The following is a 23,388-nucleotide window of genomic DNA, read 5'->3' on the forward strand; positions in this document are numbered from 1 at the left end:
AAGGCTATTGAAATTACAACTATCCCCTTGTGACCAAACAAAAAAACGGAATTTTTTTTACGTTTCTACCCCTCGCAAGTCGTCTGTTTAGACGACTTGAAAATAAGTCGTCCAGACGACTTAACTGAAAGTCGTCTGGACAGTTAGTCTTAAACATAATTTAAAAATTTTGTAAAAAATATTTTGATAAGTGAAAAATGGGAATTATGTAATTAACATATGTCTTAGGAGGTATAAATTAAGATATAACAAATTTCAATTGTTTTCAGCATAGATGAGTGAAAGTAGTGAGTCATGATATTCTTTAGTTTATGTTTCATCAACATATGTTGTAGTATTGTATGTGTTCTTAGGGTTAGATTTTGGAAAGCATTAAAACCGTTTTTGAAAATTTTTAAAATTACTTATGCGTGTTCATTTCTGTGTATAGTAAACACTATTTAAGTATAATTTGATTTTATAACGTGGTTAGTTAGTTAATCTAGTCATTTTAGTTTAGGGGTTCATTTTAGGGTCTAGGACGACTTAATATTTTGTCGTCTGAAAACAGACGACTAAATATTAAGTCGTCTGTTGTACATTATCAGCCAGAATAAGTCGTCTAAACCGGACCAAACCTTAAAGTTTACCAATGTACTTTTAAAGCTAACCAGATTATTTACCCAATATATAAGGTGATTTTTTTTTTTTTTTTTCATTTTTCGCGAAATTCAGAAACCCTAACAGTTCTCTCTCAAAGGCGATTTCGAATTCCCACGATTTCCAAACAAACCATCGTTCTCAACGTCGGCTATCTATCTCACTTCATTCTCACCGTTGTCGCCGCAGCTTCTTCTAACCCTAGCGCCGCCGATTCCTCTAAACCCTAGCGCCGCCGCTCCCACTATTTCCGAACAAACCGTCGCCCTCGCCACCGTGGTCACCAACGTTCTCACCGCCGCTTCCTCTAAACACTAGCGCCGCCGCTTCTTCTAAACCCTAGCGCCGCCGCTTCTTCTCTGTAAACCTTAGCGCCGTTTCTCTGTAAACCCTAACGCGGTAAGTCATCAATCTCGAGGAAAAGATGAACATAAAACGTTGTCTCTATCAATTTACTCATTCTCACCGTTTCACGTTTATTTTTTCAGATCTATAACCGCAATGACGAGTACTCCAACTCCTTCTGCGACTAATCAGGTCCGCTTTGTACTGGAAGACTTGTAAGTAATTTAAGTCGTCTGGAAAGTCTTCCAACTGGACGACTTAGTAGATGACTTAAATATAAGTCGTCCATTTGGAAGACTTTCCAGACGACTTAAATTTAAGTCGTCTACTAAGTCGTCTGGACTTATATTGTTGTCTTTGATTATTTTGCAGACAAAAAGGATGGATATTCCAGAACTCCCCCGTAGGTTATACACATCAGGGGAAGAGCCAGAAGCCCACAATAGCATTTCGTATCATACGGATAACAGCAAGTTGCATACTGCTCTTAGGAAAGCTCTTACTGATGACGAATTTGAAGAGCTCAAGGAGTCGAGTTTGGGAGTTTTCATCAAGTTCAAGGAGCAGGGATTTGGTTGGGCTTCAAGGCTGGTTCACTACATGCTCAGTTTCAAGCTGGACATTAAGAAGAAGTATGAGATGTGGTCTCTCGTTGGTCCAGAACCTTTGAGGTTTTCACTGTTAGAGTTTGAAAACCTCACTGGTCTAAACTGCGAGTACATCGAGGACCTTGAGACACCAAAATGTGACGTTACCCAAGAGATGGTTTCTTTCTGGGGGATGCTGGGAGTTCATCTGGAAGCTGGGCCAACTACTGATCAGATAATAGCAGCACTGAAGAGATGCGGGGATTGGTCCAGGGAAGATCGCAAGCGGCTCGCGTACCTCTCCATCTTCACTGGATTCATTGAAGGGAGAAAGTTTTCAACCGCTACACGATCTACTCTGGCAAGGCTAGTGATGGATTTAGAACGGTTTGAGAATTATCCATGGGGGAGAGTCGCGTTTAAGGTGCTGATGGACTCTTTGTGGAACAAAGAAATTGCTGGCTGTTACACCGTGGATGGGTTTATACAAGTTCTTCAGGTCTGGGCGTACACAGCTATGCCGGAATTGGGTGCTAGTATTGGTGGTCCCAGAGCAGACAGTCCGTCTCCACCGATACTGGCTTACGAGGGCAGCAGAGGCCGCAGATCAATGAAAGCTGCTATCTTGAGTCAGGTATTTACTTCAATCCAAAAGACTGCGCAGACGACTTATAATAAGTCGTCTGGAAGGTCGTCCAGCTGGACGACTTATCGGACGACTTAATTAAGTCGTCTGGAAAGTCTTCCAGCTGGACGACTTATTAGACGACTTATTATAAGTCGTCTGGAAGGTCTTCCAGCTGGACGACTTAGTAGACGACTTATAATTAAGTCGTCTATTTAGTATTTTTTTCAAATATCTAACTCGATTCTTCTATTTACTGCAGACCCGCGTGATCAACTTTGTTGAGAAGGACATTAGTGAAATGTGGCCAAAATGGGACTCTGAGGTTGAGGACCTGCCCGCGGAGAACATCATTAAAGTCATGTATGAGCGGAGACCGTGGAAGTGGACCATGGATTGCTGGGAAGTCACTGGTACTAAGGTCAATACAAAACCTAAGGTTGTGACTCCATCGAAGAAAGCCAAAGAGATGGTTGTGTTGGAGGAGGAGGAGGAGGAGGAGGAAGACAATCCAAGACCTCGGAAGAAAGCTCGTAAAGAGGCTCCTAAAGTGGCTAGTGAAGAGGCTAGAGAAGAGGCTAGAGGGGTGACCAGAGAGGATTTGGAAATTATGTTCAAGGGCGTAGCTGACTGCATGAAAAAGGGTTTAATAAGTGCATGAGGGAGTTTAGGAAGTTGTCCGATAGATTGGAAGCTGTGGAGAAGAAGGTTGGTGTCACCAATCAGGCTACCCCTCCACCTCTAACCAATCAGGCTACCCCTCAAGATAAACAGCCTACCCCTCTTGCCAAAAAAACCGGGGGTAGTAACAAACAAGCTACCCCTCATGCCAATGAAACCGTGGTTAGTAACCAGCCTCCTCCTCATCAAACCAAACAGCAGCCTCCTCCTCCTCAAAAGAAACAGCCTCCTCCTCCTCCTCAAAAGAAACAGCCTCCTCCTCAAAAGAAACAGCCTCCTCAAATCAAAGAGGTTAGTATCAAATCCAGGGTTAACTAGTTGTCCAGACGACTGTAAAAGTTGTCTGGACGACTAGTTGACCCTGGACGACTTAAACGTAAGTTGTCTGGACGACTAGTTGACCACGGAAGACTTAATTTTAAGTCGTCCAGGGTCAACTAGTCGTCCAGACGATTTATATTTAAGTCGTCCAGGGTCAACTAGTCGTCCAGACAACTTTTATTTAAGTCGTCCAGGGTTAACTTGTGTGCAACTTTTATTGCAGAGATGGTTGCCGGAGGATACAGCAACCGAGGCGAACTCGGTATATAAGATCTTGCCGGAGGATAAAGCAGATGGTGTCACCTCCAAAGAGATTGTTGCTGTCACTTCCACCGATCACCAACCGAGCCTCGCTTCCACCGATCAACAACCGAGCCTCGCTTCCACCGATCAACAACCGAGCCTCGCTTCCACCGAGCCAAGCGATCCAGTTTCAGAACCGAGCCTGGTTGTATTGGACAAGCGTGCAAAGAGTAAACGAGCGAAGAAACCTGCTCCCACTGTGAGATCTCCTTATACGGCAGAGAAAAAAAAAGATAAAGTGGCAGCCTATAATCCATTTCCGCCAGTAAACAAAGATAAGTTGAAGGAACTCGCTGATTGGTTGAAAACTGATCCGTAAGTGATTGCTTTACCCATAATAGCTTGATTTAGTCGTCCAAAACTGATTGCTTTTTTGTTTGCAGTCATTATTCAACTAAGACCGAGGACAAACCACGTACATCACCAACAAGGTGGTACCACTTCCTCCGGACAGCCAGAGAATGGCTGGAAGACTGCGTAAGTCTTCTGCACACGATTTAAGTCGTCTACAAAGTCGTCCAAGTAGACTACTTTCCAGACGACTTAAAGATAAATCGTCTGGAAAGTCGTCTACTTGGACGACCACGTAGACGACTTATATTTAAGTCGTCTGGTAACTTCTAACTTGTTATATTTAATATGCAGCATATAGATGCTTGGATTAATGTGCTAAGGCAGAGGTATCAGGAGAACCCACAAGCTTTCAGGAGCGAGCGAATGTGCTTCCTGGATCACAACTTTTCCCAGTCTTGGAGAGAGCAGTATCAGCTCTTCAAAACATCGGAACCTGATCACAAAGGTTTAGGAAGAGTTCTACCTGGTGGGGCGTCGAATTTTTATGACGGATCAATACCTTCATTTTGCCAATCAAACAAGAAGTGGGGGGAGGACATTGATGATATCTATGCGCCAGTGAACTTGAACGACAAGCATTGGGTTGCTATTTGGATATCGATCCCTAAGAGGCACATAGTCGTCTGGGACAGCATACCTTCATCTAGTGTACCAGACGCATGGGATGCGATAATGGAGCCTTTTCTCCAGATGGTCCCTTATCTGCTTGTTGAGTGCGCAGCCACCGACGAAATACGGGTCAAATACGGGTTGGAGCCATACACATATGAGAGACCGCTGAAAGGTGTACCCACGGCCAACAATGGTGATTGTGGCGTGTACGCTGTAAAGTACATTGAATGTCATGCTCTTGGGGTCTCCTTTGACCCTAAAGACTTTGCTAGGTGCAACGCGAAGAAAATGAGGGATAATATGGCGGTGGATATATGGAAGGAGCTTGTTGATCAGCATTTGAAAGAAAATGTGGATGGTGATAAGTTCGTGGGCATGTATGATTAGATTTGTGTTTGTATTTGAACTTGTCTTTGTATTTGAACATGATTTTTTAACGAGCGAAGTATTTGTATTTCAGCTTGTCTTTGTATAGATTTGTAAATATATAAGTTGTCTGGAAGAAATAAGTCGTCTGGAAGGTTTTCCAACTGGACGACTTACAAATAAGTCGTCTAGAAGGTTTGGACGACTTATTATAAGTCGTCTGGAAGGTTTTCCAACTGGACGACTTACAAATAAGTCGTCTAGAAGGTTTGGACGACTTATTATAAGTCGTCTGGAAGGTTTTCCAACTGGACGACTTACAAATAAGTCGTCTAGAAGGTTTGGACGACTTATTATAAGTCGTCTGGAAGGTTTTCCAACTGGACGACTTACACTGGACTTCTAAAAATAAAATACACTGGACGACTTAGTAGAAGGTCGTCTAAAAATAAAATACACTGGACGACTAAAAATTTAGTCGTCTGGACGGGTAATCAAGACTGGACGACTTAAATTTAGGTCGTCTGGACAACTAGTCAACTGGTTGTGTACATTGTGGTTTCGTATGGCCAGTTTCCTTGCAGTTTGAGCATCTCCGTGCCCTGTGTTTCTTCCTGGGTTTGTGTCCTCTCATCCTAGATAGCTCCAACCAAGATTGCCATCTTGATTTCTTCGGTCTCCCCCGACCACGCTTTAGTTCTGGAGGAAAGCATTCTCGTTCCTCAATATGTTGTGACACGATAGGATATATATTCTCTGAGTATCCTGCATACAGATAATTCTTTGAGTACAGTGGACATACAAGTGTGGAGATATGCAAACCAGCATGTGTTCCAGCAGCTATAGCATGAGAGCAAGGTATTTTCTCCACTCCATAGACACCACAATCACACTTTGCATGTTCCAAATCAACCACACAGTCCATTTTGCCACCTTTGACAAAGAAATGCCATCCATCAATTGGTTCGACCGTCATCGTATCCGCTATCTCTTCTCGAACAGCAAGCAAGTATTCAACACCCCGGCTATGTTCAGTTGTGAGACTCAAAGCATCTTGTCTCCTTTTCCAATACCATTTTCCTAACTTCTGCCTTATGAACTCCAGCAGGAACGTAATCGGAAATCCTCTTGCTCGCTTCAGTGCGGAATTAATAGATTCAGCAATGTTGCTTGTTTTTATGTTGAACCTGTTCCCCTTACAATAAACCCTTGACCATAGCCTGACGTCGGCTTTCTCCAAATACGTTGCAAGTTCCGGGTTTGCACTCCGTATCTCAGCCATGTACCGGTCAAAATCGTAAACCGTGTGAGCATAAGCAGCCCCTTTCACCAAGTACATGAGATGTTTCCCTTTAAACTTTTTGACAATGTTATCTTGAAGGTGATAATAACATATTCCTCGGGTTGCCCAAGGAAACACCTTATCACACGCACTTTTAATGGCCTTGTGCCGGTCGGAGACTATCACCAGAGGCTTGTCATGAGATATACAACTAGCCAATTTTGTGAAAAACCATTCCCAAGAAGGTACATCTTCCTCATCCACGATCCCAAAAGCCAATGGGAATATCTGAAAATTGCCATCTTGTGCGGCTGCAACTAACATAGTTCCTCCATACTTTCCACTTAGGTGAGTTCCATCCACCACAATGACCCTTCTCTGATACTTAAAACCTTTGATAGAAGCTCCAAAAGAGAGAAATAGATACTTAAATCTTTTCATAGAATCAAGTTCTATCGCCGTGATAGAATCAGGATTTGCAATGGAGATTTGCTCGAGATATGATGCCAGACGCGAATACCCTTCTTCTGCTGATCCTCTCACCAATCTTTGTGCATATAACAGTGCTCTGTATGAAGTGGTGTAATCAAGCGCCATGCCAAACATGTTCCTCATTGCATCAGTGATATGCTGCGGAGTTATCCCATCAATGATTCCAACACGATCAATGAAAAGACTACCTACATACTTCGGAGTACAGTGTCTCCGCTGAGCGATTCGGTCTCCCGCTGAGCATAAATGTTTTTCCACATACTTTGTTACCCAAAACGTGTTTGTCCCATGTTTGACACTCGCTCTGACCTTCCATCCACAATAGCTAACCCGACATGTTGCCACAACGAGAGTTTTCGTTGATTTGTATAATCTGAAAGAAAACTTACCCCTCACTGCTGCCAACCGCAGCTCTGAAAGCAGTGCACCCTTGCTAACAAAACTCTGGTTGACATAGATACTGGTACCATTCGATTTTCCTCCTTCAATAGCATTTGTCTTAGCATATGTCTTTTGGATTTCTTCAAAACAAATATTATCATCATCTTCCTCGTCCTCATCTGGAACCTTTCCATAAAGACTGTAATCCCCACCATTCTGATCCGTTTCACCAACAATAGAATTATCAGCATCCTCCTCCCCATTTTCCTCCTCCCCATCTTGATTTTCATCTTCAACAAACTCATTATCACCAACATCTTCAAAACATTCATCAGCTTCATCATCATCACCAACATCTTCTTCCCATTCACCAGCTTCATCATCATCACCAACATCTTCTTCCCATTCACCAGCTTCATCATTATCACCAACATCTTTTTCCCATTCACCAGCTTCATCAATATCCCTTTTCTCTGAAACCGTTTCGACCTTGCTGCGGCTTGATACACAAAGACATACTCTATGGGTTTTGAGTATCTCCAGCAAGTTTCGAACTTGTCTATCACTTGTAACATGAATGGGAAGACTGCCTGGAGCCATCATCATTTCTGCTGGTAATGAGTAGCTAATCTCCACACTCACTGTTCTCATGTCCAGGTTATAATCTTCTTGAGCCATTGCAACAAGTTCAGCATGTGTTGAATCTTCATTCAATAAAAACAATCTTGCTCCTTTGAGATCATCAACCACAAAATCCCAACGGAAATCTCTCAACAACCATTCTCCATACACTGCATGTAACTGAAAAATCATCTGCAAATATTCAAAATAAAACACATTAGTAAACATAGAGAAAATGAAGAAGTTCAATAAACATTGCCGCAGACGACTTAGCATTAAGTCGTCCAGAAGACTTAAAGGTAAGTCGTCTAAAGAGGTCACTTTTGCAATTGAAAATTAAAAGGGACGACTTAATTCTAAGTCGTCCGGCTTTGTTTGTTAAAAAAAAAACTTCAGACGACTTATATATAAGTCGTCTACGAGAAACGGGCTAGTTTTGCATTTGACCGAATCGTGTCAGATCTTTGACTATTTCTGGACGACTTATAATTCAGTCGTCTCTGGGAAAGTTAAAATTTCAATATTTTATGAAAACTTGACGACTTACGTGTAAGTCGTCCTAGGTTAGTTTTGTAATTGAAAAATAAAACTTGAAATTTAACTTTCTCCAGACGACTTAGATGAAAGTCGTCCAGCTAAACGACTTAATTTAAGGTCGTCCGGGATAAGCAAGGTTTGACCAGAAAATTGGGAAAAATTCTGGACGACTTTGCTTTCCCCGGACGACTTTAAATTAAGTCTTCTGGAGGGACGACTTTATATTAAGTCGTCTGGTTAAAGTTAAATTATGAAGTTTTATTTTTCAATTACAAAACTAACCTAGGACGACTTACACGTAAGTCGTCAAGTTTTCATAAAATATTGAAATTTTAACTTTCCCAGAGACGACTGAATTATAAGTCGTCCAGAAATAGTCAAAGATCTGACACGATTCGGTCAAATGCAAAACTAGCCCGTTTCTCGTAGACGACGTATATATAAGTCGTCTGGAGTGTTTTTTTTTAACAAACAAAGCTGGACGACTTAATTTAAGTCGTCCGTTTGACCAGAAGACTCATCAGTAAGTCTTCTACATACAGATGACTTACTAGTAAGTCTTCTACGCGAACAGATCTTGAAAAAAAATTCAAATTCGTACCTTAAACTAGGTGAGATGACTTCGTTTGCACACAGGGTCTTCTCCAACCACCCAGAACCTCAAACGAAAGCAACCGTAAGTCAAAACGAAAGAAATATGGCTCTGTCAACCATAGCCCATATTTTGAATCAAAAGCTTGAGTTTTTTGGATGAATATAGAGAGAAAGTGAAAGAAATGTTGTTTTTAGTTCATAACAATTGAAACAGAGAGAGTGTAAAGAGATTTACGTGCATTAAAGGGCATTAAAAGCTCCAAACAGTTCGTACAAGGTTGTTGCCACTATTCATTGCAGTGGCAATATTGTAAATACTTGAAGAAGATGAGGTTGAGACAGTAAAGAAGCCATTTTCGGAAAAAAAAAAAATGTTAATGGCATTTTCGTAGATAAAATGCAGGTGTGGGGTTAAAATCTCAAAAAAAAAAGAAATCAAAAGAAAAGGTTAGTTTTCTGTTTGACTCCAAGTTTTGAGTCACTTTTGCAAAAATCCCCAAAATTTAACCAAAATTTTAATTATATTTTCATACATTTTGTTCGTTTTAATTTATTTTCTCAAGTTTGTTTCTCTTTTTTGCTGAGGTCGATTCTTCTGTATTTTTCTTAATTTAATTTTGTCTTTCACTGAGACTTGTGTAACTGCTTTAGGAACAAAAGAGATCATGAAATTAACATTCCATAATAGCCTTATTCTTTATTATTGGTAAGTGTATACAGACTGCCCACACAAATACACAAATACACAAATACACAAATACATAGATATGACCATCTCAGTTTTTTATTCTTTTTTATTCTGAGCACACTGTATATTATAAACTATATGATTGGCTGAGGCTTTACTTTAAACAGAAAAGAGTAGATAGATGATCATATCATTCTTTCACAATTTCTTCAGATATCGCTTGCATAGCTTAGACGCCAGTTATCAGGATCCAAATACTCAGTGTCAAACAGCTTGGGAGCATATCCTTTCTCACGATGGCCTTCGAAGTAGCATTTGTGAAGAGACTCTTTCGAATCAAGAAACTCGCTTAGCCACTTTCCAGATGACCTCATGTGTCGTTTCAAGTTATCATTAAAATCTACGTAATAGAGCCCAAACCTCATTTTATACCCTCTCTCCCACTCGAAGTTGTCCATTAACGACCATATGAAGTAACCCTTTAACCTCACATTGTGCAGCCTGCAAACCATCCATCACATGTGTGATATAAAAGTATAAAAGTATTTTTCTATGCCTTTAGTTAATTATTATAAAAGTATTTTTAGTAAAACATATTAGTTAGTGATATATTTAAATATACCTGATGGCTTTACCCATGATTAAGATGTGACTCTTGATAAACTCTTTTCTCCCGTAGTCGTTTGTGGCTTCGGCTAAGGTCTTGGTTCCGTTGTCGATTTCGTCCATCCCTACCAATTTAATTTTAGTTAGAATTTTTTTTTTACCAAAAAAGAACAGCACCATCACAATGTTATAGTAATTACTCAAGTCACATATGTATATGAGTATGTATTTATATATTGTTAGTTGGGTTACCATTCTCCATAATGTAAATCTCTGGATTCTTGTATTCGTCTTGGATATGTCTCAAGAGATTCATCAAACCCGCTGGATATATCACTATCCCCATTGAAGTTGTCTGCAGATTAAACAAGACATAGTATATAATTGTTAACTGATCACTTTCATTTATTTTTGAGAATTAAAAGCCATCCACTTTAGTAATTTTGTAAGTGAAATACTTTCGAAAAAACCATAGAAAATTACTTGACAGATTTTAACAGGCAAGTAAAATCCATAATCTATATATATGTGCTCATGTGTATTATGTGTAATGTGTATAGATATAAACAAATACCTTGAGATGTGGTGAATGGTTTTGCTCAGCTGCAGGAACCAAAGAAACACACAATAACTATTATTTTCACATATATAGTATTGTAGAGAGAGCATATTATATCATTACGCACAAAAATGAAAATGGATAAATATTACGTGATATTTTTGCTCCTAAGTCGTTGGTATAACTAAGCTCCGACGAATTGGTATTGGTGAGAGGGGTAGTGAAAAATGCACCATAGTAATTTAATCCGACAAAGTCCAAAGATTTTTTTAGTTTCTCTGATTCTTCTTCGGTAAATTCAGGCAATCGGATGTTTACATCTTTTTGCATTACCGCTGGATAATGTCCATACGTGAGAGGACGAAGAAACCTGCATATCTTATACATAATCAAACATTGTATTAATTAAATCATGAATGCATATCAAAATTGAAAAAAAAAAAATAGAAACGCACCATCCGAGTTGGTACTCGAGGGCTCGTCTTGCGTACTCAACATCTTTACTAGAATTTGGATCTTTAGGCTCGTACCAGTGAGATACCAACACTATTCCAATCTTTCCTCCGTTCTCTTGGCACTATATTTCCAAACGTAGCAAAGAAATAATGGAACTATTATTTATAGGGTTTAGGATTTTATATATGAAAATTTCTAGCACTAGCCTTGACACATTTTCGAAATTCTTCAACAGCAGCAAGATGAGAAAGGATCTGGTTATGAGTAACTTTGTAAGGCTCTTCGGAGGAATCTCCTGAGGGACAATTGAGGACTTCAAATGGAGAGCACCGTCCTGGCGCTTTCTTGCCTTTTGAATAACCAGCAACACTATATACCGATGGCTCGTTAAATGTTGCCCAGTTCTTCACCCTATCTCCGAAATTCTCAAAGCAGAATTTAGCAAACTCCCGGAAATCCTCTCTACATTAAAATTAATTTGTTAGCATTGGTTATAAGAAATAATCAAATAGTTGAAAAATGTTTTCTTTTTGGCATATAAAAATATATTTTGAGGATTATTTTACATGCAAAATTACTTACACAATTCTTTCGTCTACAAAACCACCATATTCCATTTCTAGAGCAAATGGAGATTCCCAGTGAAAGAGAGTAATAGAAGGCTGGATCTCTGTTAATTATTAATACAAAATTGTTACTATATAAGCAAGTTGAAATAACTAGGTAAACCATTTAAGAGCATGACTTAATTAAGTTCTAAGGTTTTCAACCATTGGCTATAAGTTCATCTATAAGATCGTTGTAGAACTTCACCCCCTCCTTGTTTACACCTTTCCTTACACTTCCATCTGAAAATTGATATATTCATGAAGTTAGAAACTATTAATAACAGTACATCTTTTCAAATTTAGATGTAGATTCTAAATAGTATGTGGTTTGGTTAAATAATTACAAGGAAGAATGCGAAGAACTTACTAGGCAACACTCTGGTCCATGAGATTGAAAATCTGAACCCATTCGTTTTCAACTCCTTCATTAATTTTATATCATCCTATATAATATCACATCCCAAGCAATCATTTCAATATATACATGAAAATATATACTACTATTTAACAGATTTGTAAACACATTGGATTTTTTATATAAAACCAGTATACACATTGTAAAAATGACGTACCTTGTAACGGGTATAGAAGTCGACTCCGATATCTGCATCATCCCCGCGTTCAACCTTGTCTGAAAGATATCACAATATTGGTGACTCATTGTTTAGAAAGGGTTTAGTAATATAAAGTGGTGATTTAAACTAACATAAAAAATGTGTCAGATTAAGTTATTAAAATATCTCAATGACTTCAACTCTATCAATTTGTCGGCCCCAAAACAATAGCTAATCCATTTCGGATACATATGAAATAGTACAATAGACGATATATAAGACATGTTTCTTCTTCATTATTTTGTTCTCCGAATTTATAATCACTTTCTAAGTAATGGAAAACCGTAATTTATACCAGGAAACATGTGTGTAAATTCATCCCATCTTGTCAAGCCTCTCCCAGATCCTTTTTTAGCCCCTTCAACCTATAACTCGGAACACATCGAAAATTATATATTTATTTATCTATGTTATAATTAATGGATGTCATTATATTTGTTTAAGATATCATCAAAGGTATACTGACCTGAAATGCGGAAACGGCTGTTCCAAAGATGAAATCTTTGGGGAAATCATGCTTGTGGATCTCGAACTCGGGTCCAATGATGGTGCCCAGTTCTTCATCTTCTAGGTTGGTGTGCGGTCCAACCATGTCCAAGTCTTCGCTTACATGCGGTCCAATAACGATGCCAAGATCGTCATCCAACCCAGTGTTAGGTCCAATCACGATACCGAGATCCTCATCGCTTGGTTGAGGCCTAGCTTCAGCGTTGAAGCTAAGGATACTCGTTAGGGCTAAAACCCCTAGGAATAAAGTGAGAGTAGTGGTGGCCATTATATTACGGTCCTTGTACTTCCCAGGCCGTCTTCTATTTATAGAAAGGAAGCTACAAGTGTATTATGATAAAAGGGCAGCTTAAGTTAAAGAGAATTCATGGCTTTACTTGTGTTACACTCATATTTAGTCGGACATCTCTTGGTTTGGCTATTGGATAAGTTATGGAACTCATTATAGAAATAAATGATATCCAATCGAAGAAAAAATAAAATAACATAAATTTTAAATTCCCGTACAATTAAAGTTGTTGTTTCATTTCAAACCAAATTGAAACTAAAATCATACCAATCCGATTCATACTAATTTAACTTTTGGTATGATCCGATTCAAATTAATATATGTTATTATTTTTCAAATAAAAAAAAGTCCAATATAATATGAGTTTGACATCTTTTCAATATAATTTTTTTTTTGTCATAAGAATTTTGTTGTTTCAAGATGACATAAAAATTGTACGTAGATTGCAATCTATAGACAAATATACAACGGGTTGAAGCATATATTGGTTACTTTTTCCTTTTTATTACTTTCTGATAAAATATATATTTAAATATTAGAATATAAAATTTTCTAATTTACTAACTTTAATAACATTGGATTTTCTAGACTACAAAATACAAGTTTAAATATTTATTATAAGAACCTTTTAACAGATATTTGCCTCAGTTCATTTTCTCTCTAAAAATCTTCTAATTTTCTCTTTTGAAAATTCCCAACAGTTTTACTGTATTACTTCCTTAGTTTCTAAAAGATCTATATCTATGTGTCTGTTCACATATTTAAAAAAATATATTAAAATTTGGTGATATATATATTATTTTTGGTGTTTACCAATTTTCAATAATTTTTGACTTATAATATTTTTATAAGTATAATTAATTTTTTGAAATTTGAAATTTACCATTAGTAACTAATTAAAATGTATAAAAATCTGAAGCATGAATCTTTTGTAATTAACAGAGTTTTTATAAAGCATTCATCTTTGTGAAACAGACGAAATATATTCTCTGTAAACTAACTACAACTAGTTGATGTCCCGCACCTTGTGCGGATTAATATATCTATATACCTAACAATTTTTAATTCTAATATTTATTTTTATAAAATAATAATAACTAAATTAGATACACAATTTAATAATTAAATTAGGAAATTTGTATTTGAAATTAAATACATGTACTATTTTGACTGAAAAGAAATCATGTGGTACTGGAAAGGATTACAAAAAATCACAACTATAAAACATTAATAAAATAACAATAGTCTAGGAGTGTTCAATCTGGTAAAACCGAACTATTTAAAACCAAACCAAACCGAAATAGGGAAAACGGTCTTGATTTGGTAGTACCGAGTAAACTGAATGGATACTATTTTTAAGAAACCACGGTATATGGATATGCTTGAGTATATTAAGCGATCAAACAGAATAAACTAAAGAAACATGTTAATTCAGATATATTAAAATACTTAATATTACAATTAATATTAATATTGATTATATTATCAGTAGATATTGTTAATATCAATTGTTAATATCTATTTATTAATTAAATATCCTAAATATCATGATAATTATATATTAAAATATATTTTTTTAAAATAATAGTATATATATATCAGTAGAATAGTTTAATGTTTATTAATTATCTTTAATATCATGATAAATATATAGATTTAAAATAAAATTTTAAATAATAATATTAATTAAAATAATAATTTATTCTTAAATTATCGAAAAAATGGCAAGTAAGCAAATTAACTAAAATCACGGAAAAAATGATAAGTAAGTAAAATTTTAAATAATAATATTAATTAAACTAATGATTTATCTTAAAATCATGAAAAAATGACAAGTAAACAAATATACTAAAATTATGAGAAAAATGATAAGTAAGTAAAAATTTAAATAATAATATTAATTAAACTACTGATTTATCTTAAAATCATGAAAAATGACAAGTAAGCAAATTAACTAAAATCATGGAAAAGATGACAAGTAAACAAATTCACTTCTCAAATAATAGTATAGATTCGTCGGCCACAAATATTATAATTTTTTTTTGGTAAAAAAACTATTAGAAACTTGTTTGACTATTTTTCTCGATGAAATAAAAAAATCTCCAAATTAAAGAATTTATAGTTTGCCCACTATGAATCAAATTTATGAATTGTTCGTCATGTCATTGTCCAATTAACAACACGAAATACTTTTAAAAAGATTATTCTAATACCTTGCTCAAAGCTTTAACATTTTATTATTCCAATCGTCTGTAGAGGTTTTTCTTCTTCTTCTTTTTTCAAGATAATGACATATGAAGAAAAAAAAAACAAGATTTCATCTTATACCAAACAAATTGTTTCATTTCAATGTTTTTTTTTCTTTTCGCTTGATCAGTGAATATGAAAATGGCAGAATTCTTAGAATGTCTCTTTAAGTTGTCTTTGAAATCGACGTTAACCACCCGAACTAGAGTATCAGAGCACCATTAATCTACCAATCCATAATGGGGTGCTTAAAATTATTTTTTTTTCCTGATTTAAACAAAAAATAAAAAATAGACCAATTGCGAATCTCCACGTGTCACTGGAACCCGCGAACAGTGCAAGCAACAGTGCTTAGATAGGCTGCAGAAGAGCTGGTGCTTAAAATTTTGTGAATTCCATCCTGAGACCCACCCACTATTATATTATGTTTTGTTAAGCACTCCCATAAACATTTGGGTTAAAGATGCCCTCACCCATTCACATTTACACATTGCCTATATTTTTATTGACAGTGACATGTTAAAAATAAAAATAACCAATTACAGAAAAACTTCTTAATGAAAATCAGGTTTACTATAATTTGTAAGATTATCGTCATTCAGTTTTAAGATTTATGTTTTTTCACTTATCTGAATTAAGCTCATTCGGCTTTTCACTTGTAACATAAAGCTGCAACACTTAACACGTTGTTCACACCAAGCCTTATGATTCTCAAAAGCATTATATTAAGATAAGGTCTCTCAAATTTGTCCAAAAAGAAAAGAAAATATAAGGTCTCTGAAATAAACGGACTCAACAGCTTTGTGTACTCATCGTTAGAAACCACAGCGTCACTTGTCAAAGACTCTGACATTGCTTACCTCGGATCACAATACAACAATTGTTAAGAAACTGTGTTTCTTCAAAAAGAAAAAACTGTTAAGAAACTGTGGAATAAATTTCCATCGTTCTCAGGATTCAACGTTTACAAGGAACTATATATGGAACTATGAAGGCAGATCATGCATGGAACCAGGATGTAACATATCCTCAAAAGCACATATAGTTCATTTTTTCTCCAAATATATATATAGCACCTCGAAGATTCAGTTTAGAAACCGATAGAAATGAAACAAACAACATCTTCTCGATATGTTGAGCTAACCAAACTTGGGATATAAAATGGCGTTACTTATCTAGTATGATAGGAACAGCCGAACATGTATTCAGTATTCTAGAATTAGAACAACATACAAGTACTGCATATCATCTCGCAACGAAAACCATAAACATATATTACAACGTTGATAACATTATAAAAATGCTAACTTTATACGTAACAGACGCATATACATTTTTTTTAAAACACATACAAATCAAGAGAAATTTCTTAAACAAAATGGATAATGGGAGGGTCACGTCCACGTCTATGTGTTGGGTTTAGGCACAAAACTAATAATGTTCTTGTCTCACCACTCTCCTAATCTCTTCCCGGATTTGCCGCTTTCTTCTTCTCTCTCTAAACCTTTTGAAAGTATTCACCTTTCTAGGCAAAACGCTAACGCAGATCTTAACCCAGCTACTGTGATTTCAATTTCTACTGTAATATTAATTCCGGTGATCGGATTCGTTTGATCAGCATCTGGGTTTTTGCAAAGGTACAACCTTTCGGCTTCCATCTGCATTAGATTTTATATTGATCTGTCGATTCTCTGTTTCTGTGGTGAGATCTCGATGAACCCGGAAGCTTCATACTCTGTTTCATCTGAGCGGTTAATCGTTGGTCATGTTGTTCTGATTCCAAAAGAGTTTATATAGAAGAACCTGATTCTAAGCTGTACTGTGAAGTGTGTTTTAGTTTGATTCAAGACTGTATATGATTTGCTTCAATAGCTCTCGTGTGTATGTTGAATCTCCTGAGGTTCTACGTTTTGCTCTGTAATGATCAAAGATTCAACCTTTATCTCAGTTTTTTTTTTTAATGTTTATGCAGCGTCCTTGTTACTTCCACTGATCGAAACATGTGGAAGTTCAAACCATTCGCTCAGAAAGAGCCTGCGGCTGCGGGTCTCGAAGGTCGATACCTCGAGATAGGAAGCCTTAAAGTCCAGGTTCGAAACGTCATCGCGGAAGGAGGTTTCTCCAGCGTTTACTCAGCTCAAGACACTTCTCACCCCTCGAAGCAGTACGCTTTGAAGCACATGGTATGCAACGACGATGAGTCTCTCGAGCTCGTGATGAAAGAGATCTCGGTACTGAAGTCTCTGAGAGGGCATCCCAACGTGGTCACTCTCTACGCGCACGGGATATTGGATATGGGGAGGGGTAAGAAAGAAGCTCTTTTGGCTATGGAGTTTTGCGGTAAGTCTCTTGTGGAAGTGCTTGAGAGCAGAGGCGGTGGTGCTGGTTACTTTGAAGAGAAACAAGCTCTTGCGGTTTTTAGAGATGTGTGTAACGCTGTCTTTGCAATGCATTGTCAGTCCCCGCGCATTGCTCACAGGTATTCTTGGTGGTTTATTAGATCTCTTTCGTATTTGAGTGTGCAAGCTGGCCTTCGATTTTCGGTTCGGCTATGGTTTGGTTCTCGGTTCTAGAGGTTCAGAGGTTTAGGATCCGTTCGGGTATTTAGAAAATTTGGTTTGGTTTCGGATATCTGTTTTTTTTGTTTGGTTTGAGTAACAAAGTTGAGAACTCGGATCCCATTTGGTTCTGGTTCAGTTTTTTGGTTAATTCGGGTTAAAGGGTCAGAAATTTCAGGTTTTCGGATTAAATATCAGATTTTTTCGGGGTTTCGGGTAAAGAAATTTGGATAATTCGGATAGTTTTATGTATTCTAGATAAATAGTATTTTGGTAATTCGTTTTTGAGTATTTGGGTTTATAAATAATATTTTTAAATTATTTGATTATTCTTAAACTAAATATAGTTAATGTGTATAAGTTTATAAACTATATTATAGAAATTCGGTGACCCGTTCGGTTTTCCAGTTGTAGGAACTGAACCTCGGTTTTTGGTTCAGTATAAATGTGCCTATGCCTAGTGCAAGCGATAGAAACTAGGGGTGGGCAAAATAAACCAAACCGAACCGAACCCGAACCGAACCGAGAAAATAACCGAAGTGCCCACCCCTAGAAACTGAGTATTGGTGTTTCTATAATTGCCTCAGAGACTTGAAGGCAGAGAATCTGCTACTTAGTTCAGATGGACAGTGGAAGTTATGCGACTTCGGAAGCGTTTCAACAAACCACAAAGTATTCGAAAGAGCAGAAGAGATGGGGATTGAAGAAGACAATATTAGGAAACACACAACACCAGGATACAGAGCTCCTGAGGTTTGACTAGGTCCATATGCTCTTTACACAGATCATAAGAGTGGTTTAAAGAAACATGTATGATTCATCATGTCTTTATTTGGCAATTAGATGTGGGATCTCTTTCGAAGGGAGGTGATAAGCGAGAAGGTTGATATATGGGTATGTCATCTGAAAACGCTTTTCAACTTCTCACCAGAGGTTGACACTAAAGTATCTGTGTTTACAATGTTTCAGGCTCTTGGATGTCTTTTGTTTCGGATATGTTATTTCAAGAATGCATTTGATGGAGAATCAAAGCTGCAGATTCTAAACGGGAACTATCGTATACCAGAATCACCTAAGTACAGCTCATCTGTTACGGATCTTATCAAAGACATGCTTCAAGGTTCACCTGATGAACGACCAGATATTACACAGGTTAAAAAAAAACAGCACTTTGTTCTCATTTGATGCGATGTCTCTTAACAACATCTCCATCTACAGATTTGGTTTCGTGTCAACGAGCTGCTTCCTGTTAATTTACAAAAGTCATTACCAGATCAACCACCTGAAATGGGTTCATCAAAACCAGCAAGCAAATCTTCTCCAGCACCTCGTAGAAGTCCACCACCTCCACCACCATCATCTGGAGAGCCAGCTAGTAGTGGAGGCCCTCTTGGTGCCTTTTGGGCGACTCAGCATGCTAAAACCTCGGTTGTATCAGAAGACAACAAAGGCATGCCTATATATGATGAACCAAACAGCCACAATAGTCATCATCAACCCAACAAGACTAGTCCTGCTGCAACCAATAACAGGTCAAGAGTGTCGAAGGATGATTTTGACACGGCCAAGCTCGATAATGGTAATAAACCTTCAAAGGAAGAGGCATTGGAGGCTGAGGTAGAGAGGTTAAAAGAAGAGTTGAAGCGAACGAAGTCAGAGAAGGCTGAGATTACGGCTAAGTTTGAAAAGCTTTCTGCTATATGTAGATCGCAGAGGCAAGAGTTGCAGGATCTCAAGCAAACCATTGCTTCCAAAACTGTGTCGTCATCACCGAGCAGATACTCTCCAGGGATGCGTTCCACTTCATCAACTCCATCGGTATTTTCTTGTTTCCTGTTAATCTAAGATTGCGTATTTTTCTTATATTTTATGATTCTCTATTGTTCTTGTTGAAACAGAGAGATAAGGTTGAAGGAACGGTTTGGGATCTTCAGCAAGACAGATCTGATTGGTCGACAGGAAGCTCGGATCCAAATTCATGGCAACCATTTAGCGATGCATCAAAGGGTAACAACAATGAGTCAGTGAGAAGCAAAAGCAAACCAGCTTCGGCAAGCCAAGGTTTTGAGCGATGGGGTTTCGAGACAGAGTCCTTCAGAGCTGCTGCTTCACCGTCTTCAGCTTCTGCTACTACAACAGCGCAAAGATCTGTAAGTTCGGGGAGTAGTTCACAGAGATTAGGGAACACAAAGATGAGAGAGAACCAGAAAGCTGCTCAACCTGCTGGATGGGCTGGCTTCTAGAAACCCACTTGATCTCAAAAGCTCATTTGCTAGTCCTCTTACACCAACAACAACAGCTTCTTCTTGGTTGCCATTACAGAATCTTGAATCTTTTTTTTTTTTTTTTTTGTAGATGATCGACTATCCTCTGTTTTTGTGCTGCAAACTTTACAGAGCTGTGTTTCTGGGGAATGTATGACCGTATTTCTGAGCAGTGGCGAAGATCTCGGCTTTGTAATTACCATATGATAAATTACCGCTCATTGGGAAACAGAGGAGCTAAAGAAACGTTTGCAGTCTTATGCTTTGAAATTAGCCTTGTTGCGCAATATTATAATTTTCTTAACCAAACCAAAGTTTATTAACTTAAACCGAACCAAATTTTACTTAATATATCTAATTTTCAATTGGAATCAGTTTTCCTTAATTAACTTGAAAATTTTAAACCAAAATTAGAAAATGTTCATCAAAAGAAGTGAATTATCAATTAATCTAAAGTGAACCGGATCGAACCGGACCAATAACTCAAAATTGAATCGAGAACAAAACCGGACCACTGTTGGCGTCTGTTTGGAGATTTAAATCTGCAAAGAAAATAAAGGTACCAAACTTTGAATCTTGTCTCCCACAGTTTCTATCAAACCAAAAAATCGAATCCATCATCCTAATGTCCACTCCAGATCCCAACCCCTCCGTCTCTCTCGCCGCCGCATCGGAAACTCCGATGACACAACCCAGCACAGTCAAAACGCCGTCTCCTCAGCCGTCGTACAGAGCCATAGCTCCCCTTCACCGTCAACCTCAACCTCAACCGAATATCCATCCATTCCCGGTCAGACGATCGAATCCCGTTTCCGGTTCGCCTCACCAGGACCCTTCAGCTCTTGTTTACCCGGGTCGTGGGTTACCGACCCGACCCGGAAGACAGAGTCCGAGTATAGTCGCGGATCCATCATCAGGTGGGTATCCTCCTCTGCCGTACCAAAATGGGCAGGGTTTGGATCCAGTGAGTCAATTCATGAGAGCTGCACAACCTCAGATCCAACATGCTTCTCATCTCGGGCCGGGTCACTTGAAGGGCGTTCCTCACTTCTTGCAACCTCGGGTTAGCTTCTTCTTCTCCAACCGAACAAAATTTTTAGATTCCTTTGGTTAGTGGAATTGGTTGGTTTGTTAGGATTAGGCTCTTTAGTCAGGGAACAAGAAGTGAAAGAGATTGGTTATTACATCAGTTGTTCTGTTTTGTCTGTTTCATATGTTCAAAGCTTTTAGCTTTGTGTTGGTTAGTGAAATTGTTTTTGGCATTCTCATTTGACTTAGTGATTGTCATAATTTTGAATTGCGATCTATAATGAGGACAAAGGTTTAAACTTTATGATGATTAGGTTGCTCATCCTCCTTCTACTTCAGTTCTAGACAATGGTGGGCGTAAAAACTCTAGGTGCATACTACTATCTTCTTTCCTTTTAATTCATTGTTGATAAGAGAATCTTCTTTACAAACTTGTTTATGTTTGTGTTTTCTTTCCATGTTGTTTAGAAGCAGAAACGACGTCCTGGTCCTTATAAGAAAACGAAAGGTGAAGTTTTTGTTCATTATCTTTCGGTCCGTTTACGTTATTGTTTGAGACTGCTTGCTCTGTCCATTGGGGAGTTTTAGTGCTTTTTCATTTGTTTTTGCAGGTTAGAATAACAGAGGGAGCTTCTCTGTATTCGCTTTGTAGATCGTGGTTGAGAAATGGTGCTCATGAGGGACTTCAGGTTCGCCTTTCAGTTTCTGTTTTGCTCTTTTTTTGTAATTTTAATGTAGAGTTCGGTCTTGTGTTTATGTCATAATGGATTTTGCTTACAGAAGCACCAAAGCGATACCACAGTGACATGTTTACCAAAGCCTTTGCCTGCATCGGTTGTGGTAGAGACTAGTTTGCCAAAAGATTCAGTTGAAGAACCAAATCGTGTACAAGACAAAGAGGTTTGTGTTTTGTCTTGTTCATGCTAATGATGAATAATAATGCTAAGTTTCATTATCTTATATCAACTCTCTGATGAAATTCAGGACGAGGAATCTGTGAAACAGTTGTCTGATGCTGATCTTTTGAAAAGACATGTGGACCGTGCTAAGAAGGTCCGAGCTCGGTGAGTCACAAAGTTGTTTCCTTGGTGATTACCATTTTGTTTTTGCTTAACAAAATTGTGGGTTTGTTTTTGTTGTCAGATTAAGAGAAGAACGGTTGAAGAGGATCGGGAGGTACAAGGCAAGATTGGCTCTTCTTCTCCCACCATTTGGAGAGCAATGAAGGAAGGAATTTAAAGCGTGGGACTTTTATGTGAATATACTTGCAGTTGATTTAGTTATATCACAAGGAACCTTTAGAGGGGTGTGTTTGTTTGCTCTATTGTTGTCTCCTAAGCAGCCCCGGGGACGGGAAACGTCAAACTTAAAATTTATACATACGGGTACGGTATAGAAAACACGACCATATATATAAAAAAAAAAATATTCATAAGTCAAAATGTTAAAATCTGAAACATAAGTTTTAACAGCAGCAAACACACTTAATCAAAGTACTACACATCAACAGAAACAATAGCAAACACACTTGATAAAAATACTAGACAACAACAGAAAACACACTTGTTCAAAATACTAAACATCAACCGAATAAGCTAAAAAAATATATGTTACATGTAAACTGATAGTCACATCTTTGTATAGAAAACACAGAAACATTGTATATGAATTATTTTCGTAAGATAAGATTACAAGAAGAAAGTAAAGAAAATGCTTACGTTTTTTGCTTTTAATATAAACAACAAAGAGACAAGAAGGGAAGGAAAGTGCGTATGTGTTCTGTTGCTGATATATCATAGAGGGAGATATGGTCGAGATTTGAGTTTCAAAGAGAAAGAAGATGGAAGTGCAAGAGATTAAAGTGAGAGTGGAAGAATCGAAGAGACAGATACACTATTATTTTTTTTAATTACAACTTTTGATCTTTTCAAAATTAATAGAATAAACACATTAAAAGTTAAAAACATATATGGTTTAATTTTTTACACTTCTTATAACACAAAAATTCATATGGATACATCTATTTTCTGCAGAAACGTTTCCGGAACGTCTCCTTCTCTGACCAAGCCCGTACCCGATGAGTCTTGACGTCCCGGGTTCACCTCACACATATTGGGGACGTTTCCTAGGCGTACCCCGAGACGTCCCCGTCCCCCCCTCCCCCCCCCCCGACGAACCTGATACGTGTAGACGGCACCAACTCGGAGTACCCGTGCAACCTAG

General features: G+C 37.7%; 3 protein-coding genes across 4 annotated transcripts; 2 read left to right on the forward strand and 1 right to left on the reverse strand.

Annotated features, from left to right (window-relative positions):
- Window positions 1-9,406: 9,406 nt before the first annotated feature.
- On the reverse strand, window positions 9,407-13,093 carry LOC106396430 (beta-glucosidase 33). Its single transcript, XM_013836816.3, has 13 exons — window positions 12,738-13,093; window positions 12,567-12,636; window positions 12,230-12,288; window positions 12,025-12,100; window positions 11,820-11,897; window positions 11,632-11,719; window positions 11,256-11,511; window positions 11,049-11,170; window positions 10,746-10,963; window positions 10,609-10,637; window positions 10,287-10,389; window positions 10,051-10,159; window positions 9,407-9,929 (listed from the first exon to the last, which is right to left on the reverse strand). Exons 1-13 carry the CDS (start codon window positions 13,044-13,046, stop codon window positions 9,638-9,640), a joined length of 1,809 nt encoding a protein of 602 aa, XP_013692270.2. The 5' UTR covers window positions 13,047-13,093; the 3' UTR covers window positions 9,407-9,637.
- Window positions 13,094-16,677: 3,584 nt separating this feature from the next.
- On the forward strand, window positions 16,678-20,396 carry LOC106390241 (probable serine/threonine-protein kinase DDB_G0276461). Its single transcript, XM_013830661.3, has 7 exons — window positions 16,678-16,951; window positions 17,287-17,793; window positions 18,460-18,625; window positions 18,716-18,766; window positions 18,842-19,024; window positions 19,091-19,690; window positions 19,771-20,396. The coding sequence occupies exons 2-7, from the start codon at window positions 17,315-17,317 to the stop codon at window positions 20,113-20,115; spliced, it is 1,824 nt and encodes a 607-aa protein (XP_013686115.1). The 5' UTR covers window positions 16,678-16,951; window positions 17,287-17,314; the 3' UTR covers window positions 20,116-20,396.
- Window positions 20,397-20,679: 283 nt separating this feature from the next.
- BNAC04G11890D lies at window positions 20,680-22,600 on the forward strand. 2 transcript variants are annotated; one of them, XM_013835164.3, is made up of 7 exons: window positions 20,680-21,199; window positions 21,480-21,535; window positions 21,640-21,673; window positions 21,777-21,854; window positions 21,946-22,065; window positions 22,150-22,229; window positions 22,309-22,600. In XM_013835164.3, the coding sequence occupies exons 1-7, from the start codon at window positions 20,762-20,764 to the stop codon at window positions 22,388-22,390; spliced, it is 888 nt and encodes a 295-aa protein (XP_013690618.1). In that variant the 5' UTR covers window positions 20,680-20,761; the 3' UTR covers window positions 22,391-22,600. The 2 variants fall into 2 exon arrangements, with proteins under 2 accessions (XP_013690618.1, XP_013690617.1); XM_013835163.3 differs by having other exon boundaries at window positions 20,683-21,199; window positions 21,634-21,673.
- The last annotated feature ends 788 nt before the right edge of the window (window positions 22,601-23,388 follow it).

Source organism: Brassica napus, chromosome C4, assembly GCF_020379485.1.
Source record: "Brassica napus cultivar Da-Ae chromosome C4, Da-Ae, whole genome shotgun sequence".
Lineage (NCBI taxonomy): Eukaryota > Viridiplantae > Streptophyta > Magnoliopsida > Brassicales > Brassicaceae > Brassica > Brassica napus.

Coding starts and splice junctions, on each gene's coding strand:
- LOC106390241 (XM_013830661.3), top strand. CDS start 17,315: ATGTGGAAGTTCAAACCATTCGCTCAGAAAGAGCCTGCGGCTGCGGGT. Junction 19,025..19,090: donor AACGACCAGATATTACACAG/GTTAAAAAAAAA, acceptor CTCCATCTACAG/ATTTGGTTTCGTGTCAACGA. Junction 19,691..19,770: donor CCACTTCATCAACTCCATCG/GTATTTTCTTGT, acceptor TTGTTGAAACAG/AGAGATAAGGTTGAAGGAAC.
- LOC106396430 (XM_013836816.3), bottom strand. CDS start 13,046: ATGGCCACCACTACTCTCACTTTATTCCTAGGGGTTTTAGCCCTAACG. Junction 11,898..12,024: donor ATGGACCAGAGTGTTGCCTA/GTAAGTTCTTCG, acceptor ATCAATTTTCAG/ATGGAAGTGTAAGGAAAGGT. Junction 10,638..10,745: donor CTTAGGAGCAAAAATATCAC/GTAATATTTATC, acceptor TGGTTCCTGCAG/CTGAGCAAAACCATTCACCA.
- BNAC04G11890D (XM_013835163.3), top strand. CDS start 20,762: ATGTCCACTCCAGATCCCAACCCCTCCGTCTCTCTCGCCGCCGCATCG. Junction 21,200..21,479: donor CTCACTTCTTGCAACCTCGG/GTTAGCTTCTTC, acceptor TATGATGATTAG/GTTGCTCATCCTCCTTCTAC. Junction 22,066..22,149: donor ATCGTGTACAAGACAAAGAG/GTTTGTGTTTTG, acceptor GATGAAATTCAG/GACGAGGAATCTGTGAAACA.